This window comes from Pipistrellus hanaki, assembly GCF_964339955.1.
Source record: "Pipistrellus hanaki genome assembly, chromosome: 3".
Classification (NCBI taxonomy): Eukaryota; Metazoa; Chordata; class Mammalia; order Chiroptera; family Vespertilionidae; genus Pipistrellus; species Pipistrellus hanaki.
Window position 1 is genome coordinate 79,069,566 of NC_140505.1, and position 26,806 is coordinate 79,096,371.

The 26,806-nt window shown below is 44.5% G+C and overlaps 2 protein-coding genes across 2 annotated transcripts in view; one reads left to right on the top strand and one right to left on the bottom strand.

The window, feature by feature from the left end:
• ARL11 (ARF like GTPase 11) overlaps positions 1-26,806 on the top strand; it is a 139,449-nt gene that overhangs the window by 17,663 nt on the left and 94,980 nt on the right. The gene's annotated exons all lie outside the window — the stretch shown is intronic.
• Positions 2,519-20,999, bottom strand: EBPL (EBP like). Its single transcript, XM_084879966.1, has 4 exons — positions 20,807-20,999; positions 8,504-8,573; positions 5,547-5,685; positions 2,519-3,173 (listed from the first exon to the last, which is right to left on the bottom strand). The coding sequence occupies exons 1-4, from the start codon at positions 20,960-20,962 to the stop codon at positions 2,933-2,935; spliced, it is 606 nt and encodes a 201-aa protein (XP_084736092.1). The 5' UTR covers positions 20,963-20,999; the 3' UTR covers positions 2,519-2,932.

Below are 26,806 nucleotides of genomic sequence, written 5' to 3' on the forward strand. Positions count from 1 at the left end.
AAGCAATCCTGTCCTATATAATATATCTATACTACTAAAAGGATAGTATGCTAATTGGACCTGATCAACCAACCATCTTCTGGATGTCCAACTTCCTTCTGGACAAAGCCATGGTGGTGGGGGGCTGAGGCAGAAGATGTTAGGGGTGATCAGGCAGGCAGAAGCAGTTAGGGATGATCAGGCTGGCAGGGGAGGACAGTTGGGTGCAATCAGGCCAGCAAGGGAGGGCATTTGGGGGTGAAATCAGGCTGGCAGGGGAGGGCACTTAGGGGTGATCAGGCAGGCAGGCAGGCAGAGACAGTTAGGGGCGATCAGGCAGGCAGAGACATTTAGGGGTGATCAGGCAGACAGGCAGGTAAGAGGTTAGGAGCCAGTGGTCCCAGATTGTGAGAGGGATGTTCAACCACCAGTCAGACATCCCCCAAGGGGTCCCCAATTGGAGAGGGTACAGGCTGGGCTGAGGGGACCCCTCACCCCCATGCACCAGGCCACTAGTCCTATATAATAAAAGGGCAGTGACCAGAATGACCACTGGACCAGATGCTATGAGGTGCATTGACCACCTCTCAGTCCTTCCTCTGATCGCAGCATGGCAAACAGGGAACCATGGGGAACCGGTGGGTGGTGGCAGGGCAGGACGGGGAGCTGGCCAGCAGGCAGAAAGATGACCCTGATTGTAGGCTAGGCCTAGGGACCCTACTCATGCATGATTTCGTGCTCTGGTCCTCTAGTAAGAATATAAAAAAGAAAACAAGAAAATAACTACAATAATAATTTTTAAAGTAATAATAAATAAAATATATAATAGAAACAGATAAATAGGGAGAAAAAATAATTAAATGTTAAAAAAATGAAAAAAGAGAATATATGGAAAAAGAAATAAGACATGAAAGAAAAAGAAGAAAACTAAAAGAAAATGGAGCACAAAAGAAAAAGATAAAATAATAAAAGTAAGTGGAGTTAGTCTCCGCTGACTTGGAGGCTCACTGTGATTATCCTTTGGGTCTGCTATTTGTGGAACTCGCTGGATTTTACTCTGATGCTGACTCAGTCTGGCCTCTTGGTGTGCGGTCTGGGCCTCCCCAGGGGTTCTCTGGTGCAAGCCAATGTGAGCTGCTGTCTCTGCCTGGCTCTTGGCAACCTGACTGAGCTCATCGGTGCAGACCCCATCCAGCCTGGTGGGCAGGGCTTTTCCCGCCCAGAGGCTGGGTCTTCTTGGGTCTCATACATTGAATGCCCCTGCTCGCAGCTTCTCTCCTTCCCCCACAGAACTGGGCTCTGCAGTGGTTTCCAAAACGTGGCTGGGTGGGCTGAAACACACTTGCACTGCGGATGGTGCCCATAGCTTGTAGCAGGGGGAGGGCCGCTTTCTGTCCTTCCTCGGACTGTGCTGGCTGAATCACTGGGGCGCTCAGCTCCGGTTCCCCCCGATGCAGCTGAAGGGCCAGGACAGGCCCGTCTCTCTCCCAGGCCATAGCCCATTCGGGTTGCAATGCCTCAGCGCTGTCTGGCTCCCTGGTACCTTCTCGCTGCCACACCAAGTAGGAGGGGATAAAAACAGTCAGCCTGGCATGGCACTGCGGTCTCTCAGCGTGTCTCATCCTCGCTGGGAGGCGCCTCCACCCAGTCTCCCTCCGGCCAATTATAGAGTCCTTCACACTGTCAGACCCAGTCGTCAGACCCAGTCTTAGGAGCGCAAATTTCCAGCCCAGAGGCCTTCCCCTTTGCCAGTTGCAGAAGAATGGGGAAGACCCAGCTGTTCTGCAGGTGGGGGTAGGTTTCCACCCGTCTGCTCAGTCTGCTCAAGTTGTGCAAGACGGATCCTCTTTCCCAAGCCATGCTGTCCAGCCCCCTTCTATTCAGCCCAAAGTTCTCCCAGGAGCAAAGGTCTGCTCAGATTTACTGCTGGGCGCACCAGTCAGATGCCTCCGCCAGCACCAGGCTTTGCCACGCGGTCCCTCCCTCAGACATAAGTTGTAAGGAAGGTCCCAGGCCGATGTTGGAAGAAAGTCTTCTTTGCCTGGGATGGTGCGTCTGAGACTTCCACAAGGACCAGACCGAATCCCCACGGATTCCCACTGCCCAGCGCTAACGGGCTCCGTAGCTCTGCGCTGGGGATCCCTGCGTGGGGCCAGAATCCACTCTCCGGGGTGGGGAGGGGGTGGCTCTGCTGCTACCCCTCCTCCCACATCCCTCCCTCCCTCACAGCGCAGGTGTGCGAGCTGGCTGCCCTCTCCATGCTTCCTTCTGTCCTTTCTCCACACCCCCTGCCCACAATACTTAGACCGGCCACACTTCAGCTGGTTTATTTAAGACAAGTTTAGCTTCAAGACTGGTCGGATGTTGGGAGCAAGTGGACGAGCTGTACTATGAATTTTTGTAAGGTAACTCAAGTCTTCCTTCTTGAAAAGTCAATCATTTGTCTATGTGAAACCCCAATGTCACTCATAGGGAGTTGGCCCACTCACAAATTCAAACTGCTGTCATTTTTGTTAGCTACACAAGTTTGATAAAATATAACTGTGAAATAGAAGCATTTATTTCATTTTTAAAACAGACAGACTAATAAGATTAAAAGTTGGAGCAACAACATGTTCTTTGAAAAAAAAATTAATATAACATGCTCTACAGTATTTTGTGATTATCGGCTTTATTAACACAGCACAATTAATCTTAGATATAAAAATGCATAATTAGCTATGTGATTATTACAAGTTAAAATGTATTCTGTATTCCCTATATTGCCATTTAACTGGAAAAATAAACCAACCACAAAATCTTGCCATCTTACAATCAATTTGAAGTAGGTTGTTCAGGAATAACAATATAAAATAAATTGTAGGCTGGAATGTATTAAATTTTAGCAAAAGAAAAAGGTTTAATCCAGGCTGGCTCATAAAGCTAGAAAATAATGTTTATGATTTTTGAAAATTCATTGGAACTTTTTCTCTAAGCTGGTTCCTTTGTGATACACTTTCTTCAGTTCTACCCACGACTGCCACAGTAGCAGTCCTGGGACCAGAACCCACAGGCCATTGAAAAATACCAGATAGACCCACAAGTAGAGCCAGTGGTTGGTGCTGAGGCTGGGGCTTCCCATGAGCCACTCCGGGGAGAAGGTCATCCACCCGCCATACAGTTCACACACGCACAGAGTGATCTGTATGAAGTGCCTGTGGGAGAGAGAGAGACGGGGTGAAATGCCAGCGGGGCACCTGTGTGCGGACGGCATCCACACGGCCTCCCGCACAGGCACCTCCCTGCAGCGGGACCCCCGTCTCCGCGTGGCGCCCTCTACAGCGCAAGCCGTCCGGCCGGGGAAGACCCACGCTCTCCTCGAAGCAGCAGCACTGCCTCTGCAGAGGACCGTTCTCGGAGTGGAAGAGTCTCTCCGGTGTCCTCTTCTATTCTTAGGAGGATTGAACGAGACCTGGATGTGAATCTCGCTGTGATTCAATTTCACCTGCTGTAAAAGGGATAAGAGTCCCTTTCTCAAATAATCTTTTGGAGATATGTAAGATATGGTCCAGCCAGTGTGGCTTAGTGGCCGAGCATCGACCTATGAACCAGGAGATCACGGTTCAATTCCCCCGGTCAGGGCACATGCCTGGGTTGCAGGCTTAATCCATGGTGTGGGGTTTGCAGGAGGTGGCCAATCAATAATTCTCATCATTGATGTTTCTATTCCTCTCTCCTTCTCCCTTCCTCTCCGGAATAAATAAATAAATATATATATTAAATATGAGTATTATTAAAAAATGATACATGTAGACTGTCTAGCACAAAGTACTTAACAATGCAGATACTGTAAATATTTGAATTAATAAACAAATGGGTGCAAGTAGGAAGTCTACAATCAAGACTCAAGCTACCGGCCGGATGGCAGCGGCAACTGCAGGAAGCGGGACACCCGCGAAGGGGAGGGGTCCGGGAGGCCCGGGCCACCCTCTGGCTGAGTGAAGGCCGGGGTGATGGCGGCCCCTGAGTGATGCTCGCGGGAAGGAAGCCATCTTCATTCTGGCACAAGCCCTGGAACTGTTTGTGGAAAGTGCTGCAAAAGATGCCTACCGCTGTGTTCAGCAAGGAAAGAGGAACACCCTCCAGAGGAGAGGTTTGGATAATGCAATAGTGGCTGTGGATGAATCTGCTTTTCTGGAAGGCACTTTGGATTGATTACTGAGCTGGACACTTGTGAGCCTTCCTCTGCGTCCCAGCTAGCCCTCTGCAGGCCTCGGCTCTGAAGAACCGTCTTTGGAAAGTTGCACTATACATTTTCCTGTTCTAACTTTACCTAAGCCGGAATAACCTGCTACTTTCTCTCTACAAGGCCTCCCATGGCTGTGTCTTCCATTTCTGCCTGCATGCAACCGCTGCTGCTAGAGGCAGAGGCAAAGAAAATGGTGTGTGCTGGTTGCTTAATGAATGCAGGGACCAGAATAAAGGTCTCTGACCAACTTAAAAAAAACAACACCACCACAAAAAACAAAAGACTCTGCAGTCAAAGACATGGCAAGGCACCAAGGAGACATTTTATTTTTACTGCTGATAATATATATAAAGTTGGGTGGGGGGGAAAGTGGATTAAATGACCCTTGAGGTCTCTTTCAAATCTGAACTTTAATGATAAAGCTTTAAATAAATAAAATGTATTCGGTACCAGATAGAACACTGCCTGTGACTGCACCTAGCTGACACAGTTTCAGGGAATCGCCCCCAGGTTAGCACTCTATCCCAGGTCACTTTGCGCGTAAGGAGGAGAGGAAGGAAAGGGAGGAGAGGTGGTTGAAAGTCTCCGAGTCTGATGGATGGTGAGTCATCCACCTTTCTCCTTCCTCTCCCCATGCTTCTGCCTTCCTCAGATCCTCAATAACCTGGAAGGATTTCTTTTTTATTTTATTTTATTTTATTTATTTATTTATTTATTTATTAATATTTTATTGATTTTTTTTTTTTACAGAGAGGTAGGGAGAGGGATAGAGAGCTAGAAACGTCGATGAGAGAGAAACATCGACCAGCTGCCTCTTGCACACCCTCTACCGGGGATGTGCCCGCAACCAATGTACATGCCCTTGACTGGAATCGAACCTGGGACCTTTCAGTCCACAGACCGACGCTCTACCGCTGAGCCAAACCGGCTTCGGCCCTAGAAGGATTTCTTACTTATCTGGCATGTCTAACTCAGAACCACACAAGAGAATATATTTTGTAGCAAGTGGAATTGGAGTTTGGGGATGGGGAGAAGAAGGAAATATTACCCTTTTATCCTACAGAATGTCGGTGCAAATCACCCAGTGCTGCTAACCCCAGGCTTGCCTATGCAAAGCCTAGGCTGTTACCTCAATCATATTTCTCAGATGTTTTATTTTGAACTGTTTGAAATGGTCTTACTGGCACCATGATCCTTATCTAATAACAAACAATTTTTGTTTCTACTCTACTTTTCTGTCTAACAGAGGAATGTGATCATAATCTCCTTCAAACGTACGCAAGCATTGGGACTGCTAATGCTTCTCCTCTTTCCCGCAGGATAGGAGCAGAGCACTTACCGATAATATTTCTCTTTGAGTATGGCGTACACCAGGACCACTGCCAGAAAACCATCCAGGGCCACGGTCAGGATTTCCACAGACATAATGGTTGGGTCAAAATGAAGCCATCTTGCATCAGCTTTGCCATATTCTTTCCCTAAAAACAAAGCACACTTTGTTCCTTATCCTTCTTAGGACCTTTTTGCCTGACTTACTTCACTTAGCATAATTCCCTCAAGGTCCATCCGTGTTGTCACAAACAGCAGGTTTTCCTTCTTCCTAAATGGCTGAAAAACATTCCAATATGCACCACGTTTTCTTTCCCACGCATCAGTGATGAGCACTCAGGCTGCCCGCATGTCCTGGGTATTGTAAACAATGCTGCACTAACCGGGATGCGGACCTCTGATCCAACTCCTTACCCGCCCCTCTATACCTTCCTGCCCGCCTGCCTTCAGCGAGAATCCTACTGGTGGGGCTGCCATGAGTCCTCCTGGGCTTGATGTTTCTTCTTAGTAATTTTCCTTTCGCTCACCCACCTTGGCCATAGATCTCCACCTCTCCTTGCTGTGTTTGGAGTTGAGCCTGATCTCTCTCCTAATGCAAAGCCCTCCCCTGCGGTAGGCAGTCCCTCCTTTTTCTTTTTTTAGTGCTGATTTATTTATTTATTTGTTTGTTTGTTTGTTTATTTATATTGTTGAGATTATTACAGATGTCTCTCTCCCCCCCCAGCTCCCATAGCTCCCCTCTAGCTGGCTCCCACCCCACCCCAGGCCCTCGCCACCCTATTGTCTGTGTCCATAGGTAATGCATTTGCATATAAAATCTTTGTCTAATCTCTTCCTTCACCTCCATCCTCCTTCTCTCTGAGAATAAAAAATATGAACAACAAAGTAACAACAAATACATATCTATTAACAATTGAATCTAAAAATCAAATGAATTAAAAATCTGATGAACATAATAAATTGGTGAATGGAATAGAATCAGGGGCATGGAAATGGAACAGACTGATGGTCCCTCTTGAATAAAGTCTTTTTAATCATCTTTAACAAGTGTCATAAATATAAATTTTTTTTTTTTTTTTTTTTTTTTTTTTACAGCATCTACATAATGCTAACAGGCCAGTTCTACTTTCTGCTGAATTGACAGAGTCCACAGATCGACACTGGGAGGCCTTACCCCAGACCCTCTGAATCAGAGTCTGTATTTTAAGTCTCAGGCAATTAGTGCTCTTTAAAGCCCAAGATGCACTATTTTATAATATCTATTGGGTTAGAGCACTAGTTAAGCAAGCTTAGAGAACTAGTTAAGTATACAATTTTACCTATATGTTCCCAAAAATTCTAGTTTAGCACTTCTTAGTTGGGATTCAGGAATCTGTACTTTAATAACTCCACCAGGTGAGTCTCATCATGAGAGAAGTTTGGAAAACACTGCTCTAGAATACAGGGCACCCCCATGAGATGAGTTTTCACTTTTTAAAGGTGAAAATGTAAATTGAAGATGACTGATAAGAGACTGGGTTAGACTTTACATTTCATGGGATTGAGCCAAATCTGGCGGTTCCCTTTCTCTGATGCCAGCCAGAGCAGCCAGGCTGGGAGGACAGTGACAGGCTGAGGTCCTCCGCCCCTGGGCTTCCCGGCAATCCTAAAGCGGTTTATTCCAGCTCACTCACCAAAGGGCAGCACTGGGCCTGCGGGAGCTGGACTCCAGGCATGGAGTCAAGCTCACTGAGCTACTGCTACTGGCCAGGACCTGAGAGGCATCGAAAATGATCGTGCGAGAGGCAGCCAATCAATGATTCTCATCACTGATGTCTCTCTCTCCCTCCCTCCCTCCCTCTCTCTCTCTCTCTCTCTCTCTCCCCCCCCCCCCACCTTCTCCCTCTCCCTTCCTCTCTGAAATCAATGTTTTGCTTTAAGAAGCACTACCTGTGGCTCCATTATCTAGCAGAGTTTCCTAACACTAGAGATAAGTAGGGGTCCCAACACAGATCTGGTGTGTGTGTGTGTGTGTGTGGAATATGATTCAGAATCATAGAAGAAATGAGATAAACGATGAGGTATTTCAGGCACAAAATCCGAAAGAAGTTATCCTGAGCAAGGCAGCTGTATGGCAGCGGCGAGGACCCTGTTGTTACACAGCTCGTTTGTTTGTCTGTTGACATAGTACATGGGAGGCAGTCAGTGCTAACTGATTGAATGCCGATTCATAGTGAGCATGAGGAATATAAGAAAACTAGTTAATATCTCTGTAGAACAAGAAGACTTTTGGAAATTATAAGACATATATGAAAACTGATATTAAAAGTATAAAAAAAAGCCCAGTTTAAATACTGTAAATTCTTCAACTTGCACACACTATAAACATTTAAAATATATATTTATTAAGATACAATTTATGTGCAATACAATTTACCTACTTAAAGTGTGCAATTCGCCCAGCATGGTGGCTCAGTGGTTGAGCATGGACCTATGAATCAGGAGGTCACAGTCCGATTCCTGGTCAGGGCATATACCTGGGTTGCAAGCTTGATCCCAATTGTGTAAGAGGCAGCTAATCAATGATTCTCATCATTGATGTTTCTCTCTCTCTCTCTCTCTCTCTCTCTCTCTCTCTCTCTCTCTCTCTCTCCTCTTTCCTCTCTGAAATCAATAAAATATATTTAAAAATTAAAAAGTGTACAATTAAATGGATTTTAGTGAATCACCACCATCTAATTTTAGAGTATTTCATTACCCACCAAAAGAAACTTGTACCTTTTATCAGTCACTCTCCATTTCTGTCCAACATCCGTTCCGCCCCCCTCCCCTAGGCAGCCACTAATTTATAATCTGTCTCCACAGATTCACCTACTCTGGACATTTTCTATAGATGGAACCATACAAGATGGATACAGGTACTAATACAGTCATACTCGGAATGAATCTCCTCAAACTTTTCAAAGGTAAACGTTTAAAATTACTTACACAAGGAAGCAAGGAAGCCGTCAGAATCAGCAATGTTTCCCACGAAAGACAAGTAGACAAAAGAGCCTTCCTGGAGAGAAGAAAACGGAAAAATGCTCTAATTTAGCATCTCCGCCCCAGAACGGACCACAGTGCGTGGCTCTGCCTGGGAGCGTCCCTTCCCCATCGGCCCCGGCCCCGTCAGAGCACCGCACCCACTCCCCCGCAGTGCTGTCCTGGGGCGTGGTCCCTGACCTTGGAAATGGTTGAATCCAAAGCTAATGTTTATATAACAAATGCTATTTTTCAATGATTGGCATTATAAAATAAGAGGTATATTCTTATGGGGGAAAATAAGTTGAAATTTTTCCACAAGGAAAGAGCTTAAATGTTATATTAAACAGGCTAAATTCTGGATTAGTCTAACAAATTTACACTTTTCAGAAGTACCGCCCAGCAGTTCATTTTGTCTCACTTCACAAAAAAGTCCAAAATCTCTCTTAACAAAAGTGGCATTCAAATATCTATATCATATTTAAATTAGTTATTTTTCCTGCCTAAGGACAGACTTAGGAAAAATTTAAATGCTTACAGGCTACATTTTAAATTTTAGGTAATGCAATATTTTCAATTACACTTAGCATTTCCCTATTGCTGATGTATTTCTTCAGACTGAAGTTTCAAAAACCAATGAACTAAAATTCACTGGGATATTTGATTGTCATGTTGCTTCTTGGAACAAATTCTGTTGCTGGTTAACACTGCTACCTTTTTTTTCTCATTTCTTTTTACCAAAGCAATCACTATTCTCTTTCTACATAAAACCCTAATATGCAAATAGACTGAATGTCAGAACAGCCAAACAACCAGTTGCTATGATATGTGCTGAACACCAGAGGGTGCATGTGGAACATGGTGGGCGTCAGCAGTAGGCGGAAGAGCACAGAACATGGCGGGCATCGGCCAGGTGGGATGGTGGAGCAGGGCGGCGGGGCCACCAGACCAAGGCTGGGTGCTGGTCACTGTCACTGGGGCAGCTTCTAGTGTAAGGTGACCAGACGTCCTGCTTTTGGAGGGACAGTCCCCATTTTTAACAGTTTGTCCCGCGTCCAGAGGCGTTTTGAAAAACTCCTGATTTTTGGAAAGAATCTTTTAAACCTTTTGGACTTTTTTAAAACGCTGCAGGACGTGGGACAAATTGTTAAAAATCGGGACTGTCCCGCCAAAAAGCGGGACGTCTGGTCACCTTACTCTAGTGCAGTGTTTCCCAAACTTTTGACATATGTGTACCCCTTCTACAATTTTCGTAATGCTGAGTACCCCTCGTACTCATGGGAACATAGAATTAGGCGCAGCTAAGCACGGTGCAGTGCATATCCCCACCGAACTCTTCCCGTACCCCTGGGGGTACGCGTACCACACTTTGGGAAACACTGCAGTGGTTCCTGAAAATTCTTTGCTCCTGTGCAACACAGTCCCACCTGGTGCTCAGACCCACTGCCGGCATCCAGTGCTGGTCTCGATTGCTTGGCACCGTCAGCAGGTGCGAGTGGTGGCTGCCGGTCCCAATTGCCCCTCAGGGCTTCTCCACCTCCCCCTGCTCCTGAGGGGTGATTGGGGCTGGCAGTCACCTCTTGCACCTGCTGTCAGTGCCAGCCCCACTCACACCCACTGGCACCCAGGGGTGGTCCCAATCACTTGGCACAGCAGGTGCGAGTGGCGGCTGCCGTTGTGATTGCCCCTGAGGGCTTCTCCACCTCCCCCTGCTCCTGAGGGCGATCAGGGAGCAGCTATGCTCACACCTGCTGATGGTGCCAGCCCCACTTACATCCGCTGCTGGCGATGGCCCCAGTTGCTTGGCGCCGTCAGCAGATGTGAGTGGGGCCAGTGGCATCAGCGCATGGAGCAGCAGCGGGAGCAGGGCTGCCAGCAGGCAGGGGACTGGCAGGCAGGGGACCAGGGGCTGTGGCGGGAGGGACCAGGTGGGGGTACAGGATGGGCCAAGACCTGCCCCTGTGCCCACTGCAGCCTTGCGGCCCACAGTTCCTTTCAGGGTTCATGAATTTGTGCACTGGGCCTCTAGTATGACATTAAAATTGTGTCTCTGACTAATCCTTGCTTATTTCTAGTACCACTTCCCAGAGGTTAGCACTTATAACCACTTCTGTCTGTAGTTCTGGGGATAATCTCCATAACTTACACTATTCCTCCCTCCTTCTTTCCCTCCCTCCCTTTTTTTGTTAATCCTCACTGGAGGATTTTTCCAATGATTTTTAATTTTGTTTTTTGGTTATTCCTCATCTGAGGATTACGGGCTGGGGATCACCCAGTAAGTGTAGTGCCCATCTGTGAGAGAGAAGCTTCCTGCATGTGTCCTAACCAGGCTGGGGATCCAACCTGCAACCCCGGTACCTGCTCTTGCCCGGGAATTGAACCCCTGGCCCTTCTGTGCACAGGCCGACACTCTAACCACTCAGGAACACTGGCCAGGGCTATAGTGCTATTTCTTTAGATATTATCTACTAACTGCACATCCTGGAAAATTATGACTTAATTTATACTGCTTCCTTTCCATTCCCCATACCTTCCAGTTTTTGATAGTATAGGGAAGGAAAAACTTCTTTTTATCTTCTTAGGTTCTGGAGCTGACCTGAGAATCATCCCACATAAGACAGAATAATAGGACAACAGCATACACATTTTATTTAATATTTTTACTCGTATAAGGAGCATCAAAAGGAAAATGAAAATGAATATCTGAAGAAGTTGTTAGGCCCAAAAGCTAATATAACTTTTTACAATAAGAACGATAAAATTACAGGGATGTGAGAAGACAAGGGCTTGGGCTAGGAACAGTAAATTGTGGGAAAATAACTAAGAAATATATGAGGGGAAGTAATGAAAGATAAGGGTATTTGAGCAGATTTGTTTGTAAGGTTCCATTTTGGCATTGGTCCCCAGTCTGCAGTGACAAGAACGCTCTTCCCTCCCTCGTACATGGAGGGCACCTCTGTCATGGGAAATGTTATGACCTGATTTGAGGTGCAAAGTGGGAGGTCAGAAAGCCCTTCAGCTCAAAATAATAAATATGCCAAACCGGCATATTTTGGGGTGGCATGTTCTGAACCCATTTGGTAGATATATTATTCTCTTTAGTTCTGTTGGTTACTCATATTTATAATTAAAGTAATAACCTAAAAACCTCAGCTTACTCGTCCATCAGGGTTGTACAGTATTTGGGCTTCTTACTACACAAAACAAACATGATAGTGCTTATAAAGCTTTTCCCCTCTCCTCACCATTTCCAACACTCAACTTTTGTCCACTTTCCTTATACATTGTTAAGATTGATTATATTTCCATTCTTAGCTCCACATGTTAACTATTAGGAAAGAAGGAATTTCATCATTCCAGAAACACCTGATACGTACACATATCCAACTGACTTAACATACAGACCTGGATGATTATTGAACATTTTACTTTCTATTTCTTTCTCAATACTATAGACCAACCATTTTCAATCTATTTCACCTCATGGCACATATAATAATCACTAAAATTCTGTGGCACACCAAAAATATACATATTTTTGGCTGACCTGACAAAAAGTAGGTATAACTTTGATTCATTCACACTGGGTGGCTATTGTGTTGGCTGTTCTCATTTCTTTATTTGATAACCTAAGGGACAAGAGGTCAGTGCCCTTGACTGGACAGATTGAATGCTTTAAAAATTCCTGTGGCACATGGGTTGAAAATCACTGCTACAGACATTGATTTCACGTTAGCCACGGGTTTGCCTGGATTTAAGAAAGGTCAAATTTGCAAAAAAGATATTTTGGCATAATTAAAGTAACTTGAAGAAAAAGTGTGTGCATGGGGAAGAGGTATTTTAATAGAATTCCCTCAACTACAACCCTCCTGGCCATCTGTAAAACGAGCTGTTTTCAGGGGCAGCTGCCTAAAGCCTGGTGTAATACAGTGGGAGCTTCAGAGCCAGGCTGAACAAACTCACAAGCCAGCTCGGTGGCATTGCAAAGCCACCCAACTCTGCGGGGCCTGATTTCTCCTCTGTAAAATGGGGACGGGCAGGATTTCCTGACCAAGCAGCCAGCACTGCCGCGGCGGCTCTCCCTGAGGATCTCCTTACCAGGAAAGGAGGATCTTCTTTGAGGCCTGGAAAACCCACAGCAGAGGAGACCACCGAGCAGCTGTGATGCCCCAATCGGCGCAAAAATGTGGATTCAAGGGAGTTCTTCGGTCACCCACGGAAAGGTCAGAGTTTGCAGGGATAGCGTGAGGGTTCCGGGGCCCCGCGGCGCCGGCAGCAACTGTAGCCACTGTGCGCCCCGCGCCGAGCGGCGCCGAAAGGAGGCTGCGCTGCAGCGAGTATCCTGCCTGGGGAGACCCAGTGCCCGGTCTGGGTCTGGGTCTGGCGTAATCTTCCCCAGTAGCGGGACTCTTTTTAAAACGCCAAGGGACACGGAACAGATTGTTAAAAATCGGGGCTATCCAACCGGCGCAGACACGCGCATTCCACAGAAAGGTTGGATTTTGCCGGGGATAAAGCGGGGTGTGTGTCCCAACAGCGAAAGCGGCAGCTGCAGCGACCGCGCGGCCGCTGGGACCCCGGAAATCTGCGTCCACAGAAGCCCCCGCTGTTGGGTCTGGCGTGATTCGAGAGAGTGGGCAGGGCTCCCCAAGGTTGCTACTAGTGAGGTTCTCTAGGGAGCAACCCATTCTGATCCGACACGGTGGGAGAACAGAGGAGTTGGAAAGCAGTCTGTTTGTAAGTGCGCGCCCATTGCGCACCTAGGCTGGTTCCCCTGCAACACTTTGCTCCTGATTACAAAGGAGAGAGCACCCAGATTGGCTGACCCTAAGAGACAGCAGGGGGAATCTGCTTTTCTGGAAACTGAGAAGCAGAGCAGGGAGAAATCATCCAGGATTCAGCTCCGAGGCAAAAATAAAAAATAAAAATAAACAATAAACAAACAAACAAACAACCCCCCCCCCCCCCCCCCCCCCCCGGCATTGAGTGCCACAGAAAAAGAAGGCTAGAGCAGCCAAAAAGACTGGACATCTATCCACATACACTGCCACCTAGGGTCTGGAGTACAAACTGACTGTGTTTATTATTAGTTTTATTTGATCAAAACCCAAGAAACTAAGGAATCGCCACTGAGGTGCAGCAGAATGCAGGGAACTGCAATACGGTCTGGACTGAGAAACGGGCGTGTCAAATAGAATAACAGAAGTGAATGGCCTTCACAACTGCACATTTTTTTTGCTAATTTTTTTTTTCATTTTTTGCATCTTTTACTTAAGAAACATTTTTTTTCCTCACTAGATTTTAACTTCTTAATTATTACATTTTTAGGTTCAATAAGCATTTTTACTACTGCGATTCTAATTTTTTTTAAGTGCCATTTTATTTTCTCTTTATTTAACATTGGAATTAGTGTTCTTCATTTTATTTTCATTTCTCCTTTAACATTGTTTAACCCTATCTCAACACGACCTTTACACCATCACTCTCTTTCTAACCTTCACCCTTTTGCTATCCTGTTTATCTTAACCCTTTCCTGCTTTAGATTTCCTTACTCTTTCTGTATCCCCGCTGCTAAAATTTCTACCCTACTTATATATCTAATTTCCAATCCCCTGTGCCAAGTGCATACACACCCCTCTCTGAGCTGTATTAACTAGCAAAAAATAAAAAATAAAAAAAATGTTTTCCTCACTGTTCTTTTGATGCTGTTTGGGGGATGATGATTATATTGTATTTTTATGCTTTTTAGTGAGAGTATTTTGCTTATTCTTTTGTTGTTGCTGTTGCTTGGTATTTTCTTATTTGATTGGTTTTTGTTCGTTGTTATTTTATTACTTCTGTTTTCCCTTCCTGTGCTGGAAATTAGGGGGTGTTGTAGATTGTAATATTCTCCAGGTACTGCTGACAGCATTTGTTGGGGTTAGTGGTTGTTCAATTGAAATTCTCTCCCGCAGAGACCGGTTTGGCTCAGTGGATAGAGCGTCGGCTTGGGGACTGAAAGGTCCCGGGTTCGATTCCGGTCAAGGGCATGTACCTTGGTTGCGGGCATAGCCCCAGTAGAGGGTGTGCAAGAGGCAGCTGATCGATGACTCTCTCTCATCGATGTTTCTGACTCTCTATCTCTCTCCCTTCCTCTCTGTACAAAAAAATCAATAAAATATATTTAAAAAAAAAGAAATTCTCTCCCCAAATATATAGTTTATTCTCTCTCTCTCCCTCCCTCCTCCCTCCCTCCCTCCCTCTCTCTCTCTCCCTCTCTCTCTCTCTCTCTCTCTCTCTCTCTCTCTCTCTCTCTCTCTGTTTCTTTTCCCTGTTTCCCAAATTCATTTTGACACTCTTTTTCCTATCTTTTTCTTTTGCTCCCGCCCTCTTCTCTTATTACTCTTCCTCTTTCTCTCCTATTCCCTAATTTGCCTTTCCCTAGGTTACCTTTATTGGAAGTTACTAATATTGCAAACACATTTCTGTTCAGTGCCTTGTGTGTTGTACCTGGTTGTGTTGTACTTTGTGCCTTTAAATCAACGCAGGAGAGAGACATCCTGTAAAGAGAGACCATGGGGAGACAAAGAAACAGCCCACAAATGAAAGAAAAGCAGGCATCACCAGAAAAGGAAGTAAATGAGTTAGAGGCAAGCAACCTACCAGAGCAAGAATTCAGAGTAACGATCATAAGATGGCTAAAAAGAATGGAAGACAAATTTGACAATATGAGTAAGACCCAAGAGGAAATGAAGAAAAACCAAGAGGAAACGAAGATGTCTCAGGAAGAAATGAAAAATGACATCACTACTATGAAGAACTCAATAGAAAGCATCAAGAGCAGACTAGAAGAAGTGAGCTAGAAGACAAGATGGAAAAAAATACCCAATTAGAGCAGCTTCTAGAAAAAAAATTAAAAGGCAGGAGGAGAGTCTTCGGGAGCTTTGGGACAATGCAAAACAAAACAATATTCGAATAATAGGGGTTCCAGAAGGAAAGGAAACTGAGGTAGACATGGAAAACGTATTTCAAGAAATAATGACAGAAAACTTTCCCGAGATAGAGAAGAAAAAACCCACACAAATCCAAGATGCTCGCAGAGTCCCAAGCAAAATGGATCCCAGAAGACCGACGCCGAGGCACATTATAATTAAATTGGCAAACACCAACGACAAAGTAAGAATCTTAAAAGCAGCCAGACAGAGACAGAAAGTTACATATAAAGGAACCCCCATCAGACTAACAACTGATTTCTCAACAGAAACTTATCAGGCCAGAAGGGAATGGGATGAAATATACAAAGTCATGCAAAGGAAGGGTCTGAATCCAAGAACACTGTACCCAGCAAGGCTATCAATCAAAATTGAAGGTGAAATCAGGAGCTTCACAGACAAAAAAAGACTAAAGGAATTTATCTCCACCAAACCAGCAATGCAGGAAATGCTAAAGGGTCTACTGTAAAAATAAAGAAATAGGAAGCGAAGAAGGAACACAGGGGTATAGAATAAAAATGGCGTCAAATGAGTACCTATCATTAATAACATTAAATGTAAATAGTTTAAATGCTCCAATCAAAAGACATAGGGTAACAGATTGGATAAGAAAACAAGACCCATACATCTGTTCTCTACAAGAAACCCACCTCAGAAAAAAAGATGCACACAGACTGAGGGTGAAGGGATGGAAAAGTTTTCCAGGCAAATGGAAATGAAAAAAAAGCTGGGGTAGCAATACTTATATCTGACAAATTAGATCTCAGAGTGAAGGACATAACAAGAGATAATGAAGGCCACTTTGTAATAATAAAGGGAGCAATCCAACAAGAAGAAATAACCCTGGTAAATATATATGCACCCAATAGAGGAGCACCCAAATACATTAAAAAAAAATGGAGGACATTAAGGGAGAGATTAATAGCAATACAATCATAGTAGGAGATTTTAATACCCCACTGTCACTCTTTGACAAATCATCTAAACAAAAAATCAGCAAAGAAATATCAATCCTAAATGACTCACTAGACCAGATGGAATTAATCGACATCTTCAGAACATTCCACCCCAAAGCCACAGAATATACATTCTTCTCAAGTGCACATGGGACATTTTCAAAGATAGACCACATGTTGGGACATAGGCAAAGTCTCTTCAAATTTAAGAAGATAGAAATCATATCAAGCATCTTCTCAGATCATAATGGCATAAAACTGGAAATTAACTATAATAAAAATAATCCAAAGAAATCAAACACATGGAGACTAAACAGCATGCTATTAAACAAGGACTGGGTTACCAGAGAAATCAAGGAAGAAATTAAAAACATCGTGGAAACAATGACAATAAAAACACAACAATCCAAAATCTATGGGACACAGCAAAAGCAGTTTTGAGAGGGAAGTTCATATCCTTACAAGCCTATTGCAAAAAACTAGAAAAAATGGTAACAAATGATCTAACTCTACAACTCAAAGAGTTAGAAAAAGAGCAACAAGAAAAGCCCAGTATAAGCAGAAGGAAGGAAATAACAAAAATCAGAGCACAGATAAACGACATAGAGACCAAAGAAACAATACATAAGATCAACAAAACCAAGAGCTGGTTCTTTGAAAGGATAAACAAGATAGATGGACCTCTAGCCAGACTAACCAAGAAACAAAGAGAGAGGACCCAAATAAACAAAATCCGAAATGAAAGAGGTGAAATAACAACAGACCCCACCGAAATACAACGGATTGTTACAAAATACTACGAACAACTCTATTCCAACAAACTGAACAACCTGGAGGAAATGGACAGATTCCTAGAAAAATACAAACTTCCAAAACTCAATCAGGAAGAATCTAAAAATCTCAATAGACCAGTGACTTGGGAAGAAATTGAAACAGTCATCAAAAAGCTTCCAGCAAACAAAAGCCCAGGGCCAGATGGCTTCACAGGAGAGTTTTACCAAACATTCAAGGAAGAACTAAAACCTATCCTCCTCAGACTATTCCAAAAAATCCAAGAGGAAGGAACACTTCCAAACTCCTTCTATGAAGCCAGCATCACCCTAATACCAAAACCAGATAAAGACAACTCAATGAAAGAGAATTACAGGCCAATATCTCTTATGAACATAGATGCCAAAATCCTCAACAAAATTCTAGCAAATCGGCTCCAGCAGAGCATCACAAAGATCATACACCACGACCAAGTAGGATTTATTCCAGGAATGCAAGGATGGTACAATATCCGCAAATCAATAAACGTGATACATCACATAAACAAGTTGAAAGATAAAAATCATATAGTCATATCAATTGATGCAGAAAAAGCATTTGATAAAATCCAACACCCTTTCCTGATAAAAACTCTCAACAAGGTGGGAGTACAAGGATCATACCTCAACATAATAAAAGCTATATATGATAAACCCACAGCCAACATCATACTCAATGGGCAAAAACTAAAACCATTCCCTTTAAGAACAGGAACAAGACAGGGATGCCCACTATCGCCACTCCTCTTTGACATAGTACTGGAAGTACTAGCCATTGCAATTAGACAAGAGGAGGAAATAAAAGGCATCCAAATTGGAAAAGAAGAAGTAAAGTTATCCTTATTTGCAGACGACATGATATTGTATATAAAGAACCCAAAAGACTCCATTAAAAAACTAATTGGCTTAATAAATGAACTTGGCAATGTAGCAGGATACAAAATTAACACCAAGAAATCTATGGCATTTCTACACACCAACAGCGAATTTATAGAAACAGAGACTAAAAAAGCAATTCCATTTACCATCGCACCAAAAAAATTAAGATACCTAGGAATAAACTTAACTAAGGAAGTAAAGGACCTATACGCGGAAAACTACATGACACTGAAAAAAGAGATAGAGGAAGATGTAAACAGATGGAAGAACATACCATGTTCATGGATTGGTAGAATCAACATCATCAAAATGTCCATACTTCCCAAAGCAATCTATAGGTTCAATGCACTCCCCATTAAAATACCAACGGCATATTTCACTGACCTAGAAAGAACTCTCCAAAAGTTCATTTGGAACAATAAAAGACCCCGAATAGCCACAGCAATCCTGAGAAAGAAGAGTAAAGTAGGAGGGATCTCAATACCAGAGTTCAAACTGTATTACAAAGCCACTGTTCTCATAACAGCCTGGTACTGGCACAAAAACAGACATATAGATCAATGGAATCGAATCGAGAACCCAGATATCAACCCAAATCACTATGCTCAATTAATATTTGACAAAGGAGGCACGAATATACAATGGAGTCAAGACAGTCTCTTCAATAAATGGTGTTGGGAAAATTGGACAGATACATGCAAAAGATTGAAACTAGATCACCAACTTACACCATTCACAAAAATAAACTCAAAATGGATACGGGACTTAAACATCAGACGGGAAACCATAAAAATACTAGAATCATCCACAGGCAACAAAATCTCAGACGTATGCCAAAAGAACTTCTTCACTGATACTGCCCCTAGGGCAATGGAAGCTAAAGAGAAAATAAACAAATGGGACTACATCAAAATAAAAAGCTTTTTTACAGCAAAAGAAACCATCAACAAAACAACAAGAAAGCCCACTGTGTGGGAGAACATATTTGCAAATGATACCACTGATAAAGGTTTAATCTCCAACATCTACAAACAGCTTATTCAACTAAATAAAAGGAAGATGAATAATCCAATTAAAAAATGGGCAATGGACCTAAATAAAACATTTTCAAAAGAAGACAGAAGGAAGGCCAAAAGGCACATAGAAACATGCTCAAAGTCACTAATTGTCCGAGAGATGCAAATCAAAACAACAATGCGGTACCATCTCACACCTGTCAGAATGGCCAACATCAACAAATCAACAAACGACAAGTGTTGGCGAGGTTGCGGAGAAAAAGGAACCCTCATGCACTGCTGGTGGGAATGCAGACTGGTGCAACCACTGTGGAGAACAGTGTGGAGTTTCCTCAAAAAACTGAAAATGGAACTCCCATTTGACCCAGTAATCCCACTTCTAGGAATATATCCCAAGAAACTAGAAACACCAATCAGAAAGATTATATGCACCCCTATGTTCACAGCAGCACAATCTACAATAGCCAGAATTTGGAAACAGCCTAGGTGCCCGTCAGCAGATGATTGGATCCAAAAACTATGGTACATCTACACAATGGAATACTATGCTGCCATAAAAAAGAAGGAATTCTCATAATTTTCAGCAACCTGGATGGAATTGGAGAACATCATGCTGAGTGAAATAAGCCAGTCAATGAAAGAAAAACACCACATGACCTCACTTATTTATGGATGATAAAGAACATTATAAACTGATGAACCAAAAGATAGATATAGAGACAGTAAAGCAACAAGCAGACTGTCAAATTACAGCAGGTAGGGTAGGGAGATCTGGGGGAGATAAGAGATCAACTGAAGGACTTGTATGCATGCATATAAGTACAACCAATGGACATAAAACTCTGGGGAGGGAGGGTATGTACGGGAGGGGCGGGGCATTGGTATATGTACAAAAATAATAACTTAATAAAAAATATATAAAAATAAATAAATAAATAATAAATAAATAAAATGGGGACGGGAATAACTAGTCTATGGGGTGTTGTAAAGATACAAACATTTTAAAATATATTTTATTGATTTTTTACAGAGAGGAAGGGAGAGAGATAGAGAGCTAGAAACGTCGATGAGAGAGAAACATCGACCAGCTGCCTCTTGCACACCCCCTACCGGGGATGTGCCCGCAACCAATGTACATGCCCTTGACCGGAATCGAACCTGGGACCTTTCAGTCCGCAGACCGATGCTCTATCCACTGAGCCAAACCGGCTTCGGCGATACAAACATTTTATACACAGGATTATGCATGGCACACATTCGTCACCCTATAAACGAGATGACTATGAAGGCACGCGGCGGCACTGAAAAACTGCAATTATTTTCAGGTCCACATTTAGTGTAGGTTACAAAGTCAAGTAAGCCAAGGCGTTGAATAGCTTACGCTCAAACTAATATAATAGGGCTCAGAAATCACTATGTTCAGGCTCTTATTTAGATTTTTTTAAAAATGAACCACTAAGGAAGCTGCGCTGTGTTCAGAGACCAGAGGCGCAGCCTCTGGCCCGGGCCGGTACACAGCGGCTCCCAGACCTCCCTCCCGCCCAGGGATGGCGCCGCCCCCCGGTCGGTCCTTCCGGGGCGCCCGGGGCGAGGCGGGCAGACCCGGAGGGGGCTCCGCGCGGGCGGCGGGGACACTCACCAGCGCGCCGTGCACCAGGGCGTCGGCGCAGAGCCAGGCGAGCGCCGCGCGCTCCGCCGCCGCCCGCCCGCGGCCCAGGCGCAGGCCCAGCGCGCAGCCCGCGGCCAGCAGCGCGGCGCTCAGCAGCAGCGGGCCCGGCGCCGCCCGCGCGCCCATGCTGCCCGCCCTCTCCCGGCGGCGGGCTGGGAGCGCGGAGGGAGGTGGGGTGGGGAGGGGGCGCGGGGCCGGGTCTCCGATGGGCGGAGCTGCGGGGCGGGGCGGGGCGGGCGGAGGCTTCCCTTCCCGCCGGCTCCCCGCTAACCAACCACTGAGCCCGGCTCTCTGTGCAGGATCCCGCTCCGGAGCTCACACTGCTGCCTGTGCAAACCTGTCTCCGACCAAACCCGCAGGACCTGTCACATAGGGCCACACTTTTTTGTTGTTAATCCTCATCCCAGGATATTTTTTTATTGGTTTTTGGAGAGAATGGAAGGGAGGGCCGGAGACACACAGAGAGAAACATCTACGCATCCCTGATTGATTGGGTTGCTCCTGCAGGAGCCCCAGGCAGGTCAAGCCTGTGATGGAGTCTACAACCCAGGCACCTGCTCTTGGCCGGAATGGAACCTAAGATCCTGCAGTCCTCTGGTGGGTGCTTTATCCGCTGAACCAAACCAGCCACACTTTTTTTATTTTTAAAATACTTTTATTGATATCAGAGAGGAAGGGAAAGGGAAAGAGAGATAGAAACATCAATGATGAGAATCATTGATCAGCTGCTGCCTGCACATTCCCGACTGGGTGGGGATCGAGCCTGGAACCCAGGCATGTGTCCTTGACCAGAATCAAACCCACAACCTTTCATTCCGCAGGGCCATGCTCTATCCACTGAGCCAAACCGGCTAGGGCCAGCCACACTTTTTAATGCAGTTTTATTTTTAACCAGGTTCAAAACCTTAACCTACAAAGTGAAGCTCAAATGGTGTAAATTTTGCCAACAGACTGGGTAGAATTTTTGGGAAAAAGGTTCTAATTCGGCCCTTGCAAGTCTTGCAGGAGAGGTGATGGCCAAGGGAGTTTTCAGACAACAGCAGGCTTTTTAAAGCCCTTGTGGCTTACTCTGACCACATTGCTTTAAAACCCAGAAAAGCGTTGAAAGTATGGGGGAGACCGATTGGAGGAGAAACCAAGATGGCGGCGTAGGTGAGCAACTGGTCTGCCGCTCTCACAATTAAAAAATTAAAACTAATATGAAGGACATCTATCATCCAAAACCACAGGAAGGAGGTACTGGGTAGTTAATAGTCAACAATTAACATGATAATAAGAGCAAAGAGGGGTCAATGGGGCTCTTAAAATGTGACCAGCTGGAGAAATGGAAGAATGGCAGGCCCAGAGCAACCAGGCCCAAAGCATCCAGGCCCAGAGCAGCCAGGCCTGGAGCAACAGTAGCCAGGCCCTGAGCAGCCAGGCCCAAAGCAGAAACAGCCAGGCCCAGAGCAGCATCCAGGCCCGGAGCAGCATCAGCCAGGCCTGGAGCAGTCAGACCCGGAGTAGCCAGGCCCAGAGCAACCTGGCCCAGAGCAGCCAGGCCCAGAGCAGACAGAACTGGAGCAGCAGCAGCCAGGCCCGGAGCAACCAGGCCCGGAGGAGCCAGGCCTGGAGCAACAGCATCCAGGCCCGGAGCAGCCAGGCCCGAAGTGTTGTGGGGTCGAACCCTGGGTTCAAAATGAAAGGGAAGGAGCAATGCAGCCAATTCAGGTTCCAGAGTGTTATGTCCGTCATCACAATGGACTCAGAGAAGCTCCTGTGTCCCTTCACCCAAAAGGACTGAGAGTTGCCCAGACGACAGCAAAGTGGGAGAAGAAAACTGAAGGCTACGCAAGGGACTGAGGTGCCAACATGGAGTCATCTGAAGAAATTAAAAGCTGAAGTGGAAGCTACTCCTTTAATCATGTTCCTGCTCATGCTAGCATCTGTTAGCTTCCAGTCTGCTGCAAAGTCTTGTGCAGCAAGTCCAAGGACTCTGAGTAAATCTACACCAGCAACAAAAGAGACTCACTTAGTAGCTAAAAATATGAATATGTCCATAATTCTGATTTCTCATTTTGTTGTTTTGCATTGGCATTGTTGTTATTATTTAATAGCCAGAGTTTTGTTCTTGACATTCAAGTTTTGAAAATAACATGTATGTGGTTTAGTTTTTGCAAAAAAAAAAAAAGAAAGAAAGAAAGAAAGAAAGGAAGAAAGAAAGAAAGAAAGAAAAGAAAAGAAATTATGGGGAGCCCAGCCGGCATGGCTCAGTGGTTGAGCATCAGCCTCTGAACCAGGAAGTCACAGTTCGATTCCTGGTCACGGCACATGGCCTGGGTTGTGGGCTCCATCCCCTTTGTGGAGTGTACAGGAGGCAGCCGATCAAAGATTCTCTCTCATCATCAATGTTTCTCTCTCCCTCCTCTCCTTTCCTCTCTGAAACCAATAAAAAACATTAAAAAAAAAAAAAAGTATGGGGGAGAGGAACAATAGGTCAAACCGGCTTGGCGTTACCGTATTTTCCGGCATATAAGACGACTTTTGAAACGGAAAAAAAAGTCAACCGAAAATCGGGGGAAAAAAGACCAAAATTGCACAAAAATTACCTGCAGATCTTGACCGCAAAGTAAGTCTTTTCTTACTTTTCTTTCTTTCTTTGAAGTGGGGGGTAGTCTTATACAGCGAATATAGGCCTAAACCTATGTTTTAACTGTAAAATTAGGGGGTCATCTTATACGCCGGAAAATACGGGTAGTAGATGCTTTCATCTCCGTTATCTCACCTAATATCCCAACAACTCTGGGAAATGAGTGTTTTCCTCTTTTACAACATGAAAACAGGCCCAGGCAGGCCGGGACTGAATCCATGAATGGCTGCCCCAAGGCCTTTGCTTTTGACTCTGCACTCTGACATATGAATGACAGTTACAGCTCTCCTCTAGGCAAAGTGCCACTTTAGCTCCATCATGTTAACCGTCCTCTTTACTTTTGCTAACATCTTTTTCTTCTTCTTTTTATTTGCTCTTAACTGTCTTCCCTGCTCCCTTCCTTAGGCCTCTGCTATGTAGATACTTAACCCTGGATAAAGGAGTCAGAGTGTAAAAAGATTTTAACCCTTATTGACCATATCTGTGTTTTTAATTTTGGGTATCCAGGGGAAATACAGGATGCTCAGTTAAACTTTAATTTCAGATAAAAAAATGAGTTACTTTTAAAGTATATATTTATACTAAAGTATCACTAGGGCACTTATGCTAAAGAAGATTATTTGTTGTTTTAAATATGTGGTATATACACACAATGGAATATTATTCAACCATAAAAAGGAGGAAATTCTGACACACTACTACATGGAAGTATCTTGAGGACATTGTGCTAAGTGAAATAAGCTAGTCACAATCCTGAAAACAGAATGGTGATTGCCAGTGCCTGGGGAGAAAGGTAATTGTTTAATGGCTATAGAGTTTCAATTTTGCAAGATGAAAAGGTTCTGGAGTGTTGGTTCACAATGTAAAAATACTTAACATACTGCATTGTACACTTAAAAATGGTAAAGATGGCAAATTTTATGTTATGTATGTTTTACCACAATCAAAAAAATACTTCTGGGACTGAACACAAGTTCAGTAACTTTCTCCTCTAGTTACTCCCTATATCATTTTTTAAATTTATTTTTATTTTTAAAATATATTTTTATTGATTTCAGAGAGGAAGGAAGAGGGAGAGATAGAAACATCAATGGTGAGAACCACTGATTGGCTACGCATGTCCCCCACTGGGAACCATGTGACCTCCTGGTTTATAGGTCAACTACTGAGCCATTCGGGCTGGGTCCCTATATCATTTTTTATATAGCAGATAAAATTATTTATTTACACACTTATTGCTAGGCTCTTGCCATTAGAATATATGCCCCACAAGGCCAGGGGCTGTGTCTGGCTTGTCTACTGTTGTGTCCCTTGCATCTATTAGGTAACTGATGCCTGAAGGAGTATGGTCAATTCTGTTAACTTAGAAAACTTGAATCGCTTTTTTATATATTCAACATCTTTCTCAACTGGATTTCCCTACCCATTACCCTATATCACTCTTTAGTGACTACCCTGAACTCCGCTTCAGAGTAAAATAAAAAATCCAGAAACTAATTAGATTCACTCTTTTCATATTCTGTTCTTGATCTTTAGTTCTTCCCTCTTTACTGGATGAAGTCCGTTCTGACTTTAGTTGTTTTTGAAATTGTTGTGCGAGGTGCAGCTTAGGTGCTATGGGGTTCAGTACAGTCCTCCACCCTCTTTACTGCAGTGGTGCAGCTGTAAGGTGACCAGGGACCTGCAACCTCACCCTCCAGGACATCCCGGTGGAAGGCTGGAACTCCACAGCAATTAGTACCAAACCCTGACCTCACTCAGATGCTGAACTCAGACAGACTCATCCTTACCCCTGCTTTCATGACTACCAGAAACTGGCAGAGGATTCAAATAGCCTGGCCCTCTCCTCTGAGCTCCAGACCAGTATTTCCAACTGCTCTACTTGACAGTTTTACAAAAAAGCTTATAAACAAAATTCTATTCCCTGCGAGTCTCTTCCAGTGTTCTCTCTCTTAGGCTACTTCCATATGGCAATCCAAAAACCTATAAATCATCTTTGACACTTCCCTCTTCCCAAACTCCAGATCCAAGGCATTGTCAATTCCTGTCCATTTAGTTGCTAAGTATCTCTTGATTCCACCCACTTTATGGACCACACTATTCACTCTCTCTTGCTTCAGTGCTTTACTCTCACTAATGTGATCTCTACACATCACTAAACACAGAGCACATTTCCTGTTTTATCTTACCAGCCAGTGGTTTTATTAAACACAATTTTTATATCATTGCTCTTTTTAAATATCTCGTAGAATTGCTCGTAGAATACCAAAATCCTTTATGTGACTTACCAAGCTGTGGGGTCTAAATGCTACTTTTCAGCCCCTCCCTTGCTCCCAGTATGCTGCTCCATTATTATTTTTATTATTATATATCTTTTGATTATGGTCTCACATAATTGTCCTTATCCCCCCATTCCCACCCCAAACCCCTCCCTACATATGCCCCCTCCCCCCTATTGTCCATGGCCACTGGCCAAGCCCATATGCATGCACACAAGTCCTTTGGTTGATCTCTTCCCCTTTACCCCCACCCTCCCCTACTTTCCCTCTGAGGTTTGAGAGTCTGATCGTTGTTTCTCTTTCTCTGGGTCTATTTTTGTTCATCAGTTTATGTTGTTCATTATTTCCTCTAGATGTGTGAGATCATGTGATCCAAGAAATGCTCCATTATTTTTGCTGAGGTGATACTCTTTCATTTCCCGAACTCCTCATGGTGCTTCCTATTGGCCTTTGTACGGCTTGTCTCCTCTGCCAGACAGCATTCCCAGTGACTCTGCCCACTGCACTCCTGCTTCTTCACCACCACAGCGCCAGACCAGGGGAACTCAGCCATGCCCTCCCCCACCTGCCCTGGTGACAGGCCACAGGATCCGAGGCTGTGCCCCTTGCCATGTAGGGCTTGACGGGGGACCTCAAGGTGCACCCCCCCACCCCAGCCTAGGCAGGGGGATCCCAGGTCGAGCCCCCTGCCCCGGTGCCAGGCCAGGCAACCTGAGGCCATGTCCCCACCTGGTGGGCCTTGATGGGGTTAGGGCCGGCTGGGTTTGAATCAGCCCAATGGGGGTGGGGCCGGCCGGGTCTGGGTCTTGTGCCATTTCGAGGCACATGTGGGTGGGCAGGGACTTGATTCTGGGTCCCATGGTGTGCCCCAGACTCTGACAGGAGGAAGGTTTTCATAAACATTTTACTAATTTTCTTTCATTGCTGACACTTCTATTATAGAGAAAGGGCAAATAGCAATATTAAAATATTTCCTCTAATTAATTCCCTTTTAATGTGCACGGAATTTGTGCACCAGGTCACTAGTTATTTATAAAAGACTAAAGACATGGAAAAGATACA

What these genes read in the sequence shown, in the direction of transcription:
- EBPL (XM_084879966.1), bottom strand. Translation starts at nt 20,962, where the DNA reads ATGGGCGCGCGGGCGGCGCCGGGCCCGCTGCTGCTGAGCGCCGCGCTG. An exon ending in CGGCTTCCTTGCTTCCTTGT is followed by an intron (nt 5,686 to 8,503) that starts GTAAGTAATTTT and finishes CTTTGTTTTTAG; the next exon opens with GGAAAGAATATGGCAAAGCT. An exon ending in CTCAAAGAGAAATATTATCG is followed by an intron (nt 3,174 to 5,546) that starts GTAAGTGCTCTG and finishes TCTCTCCCACAG; the next exon opens with GCACTTCATACAGATCACTC.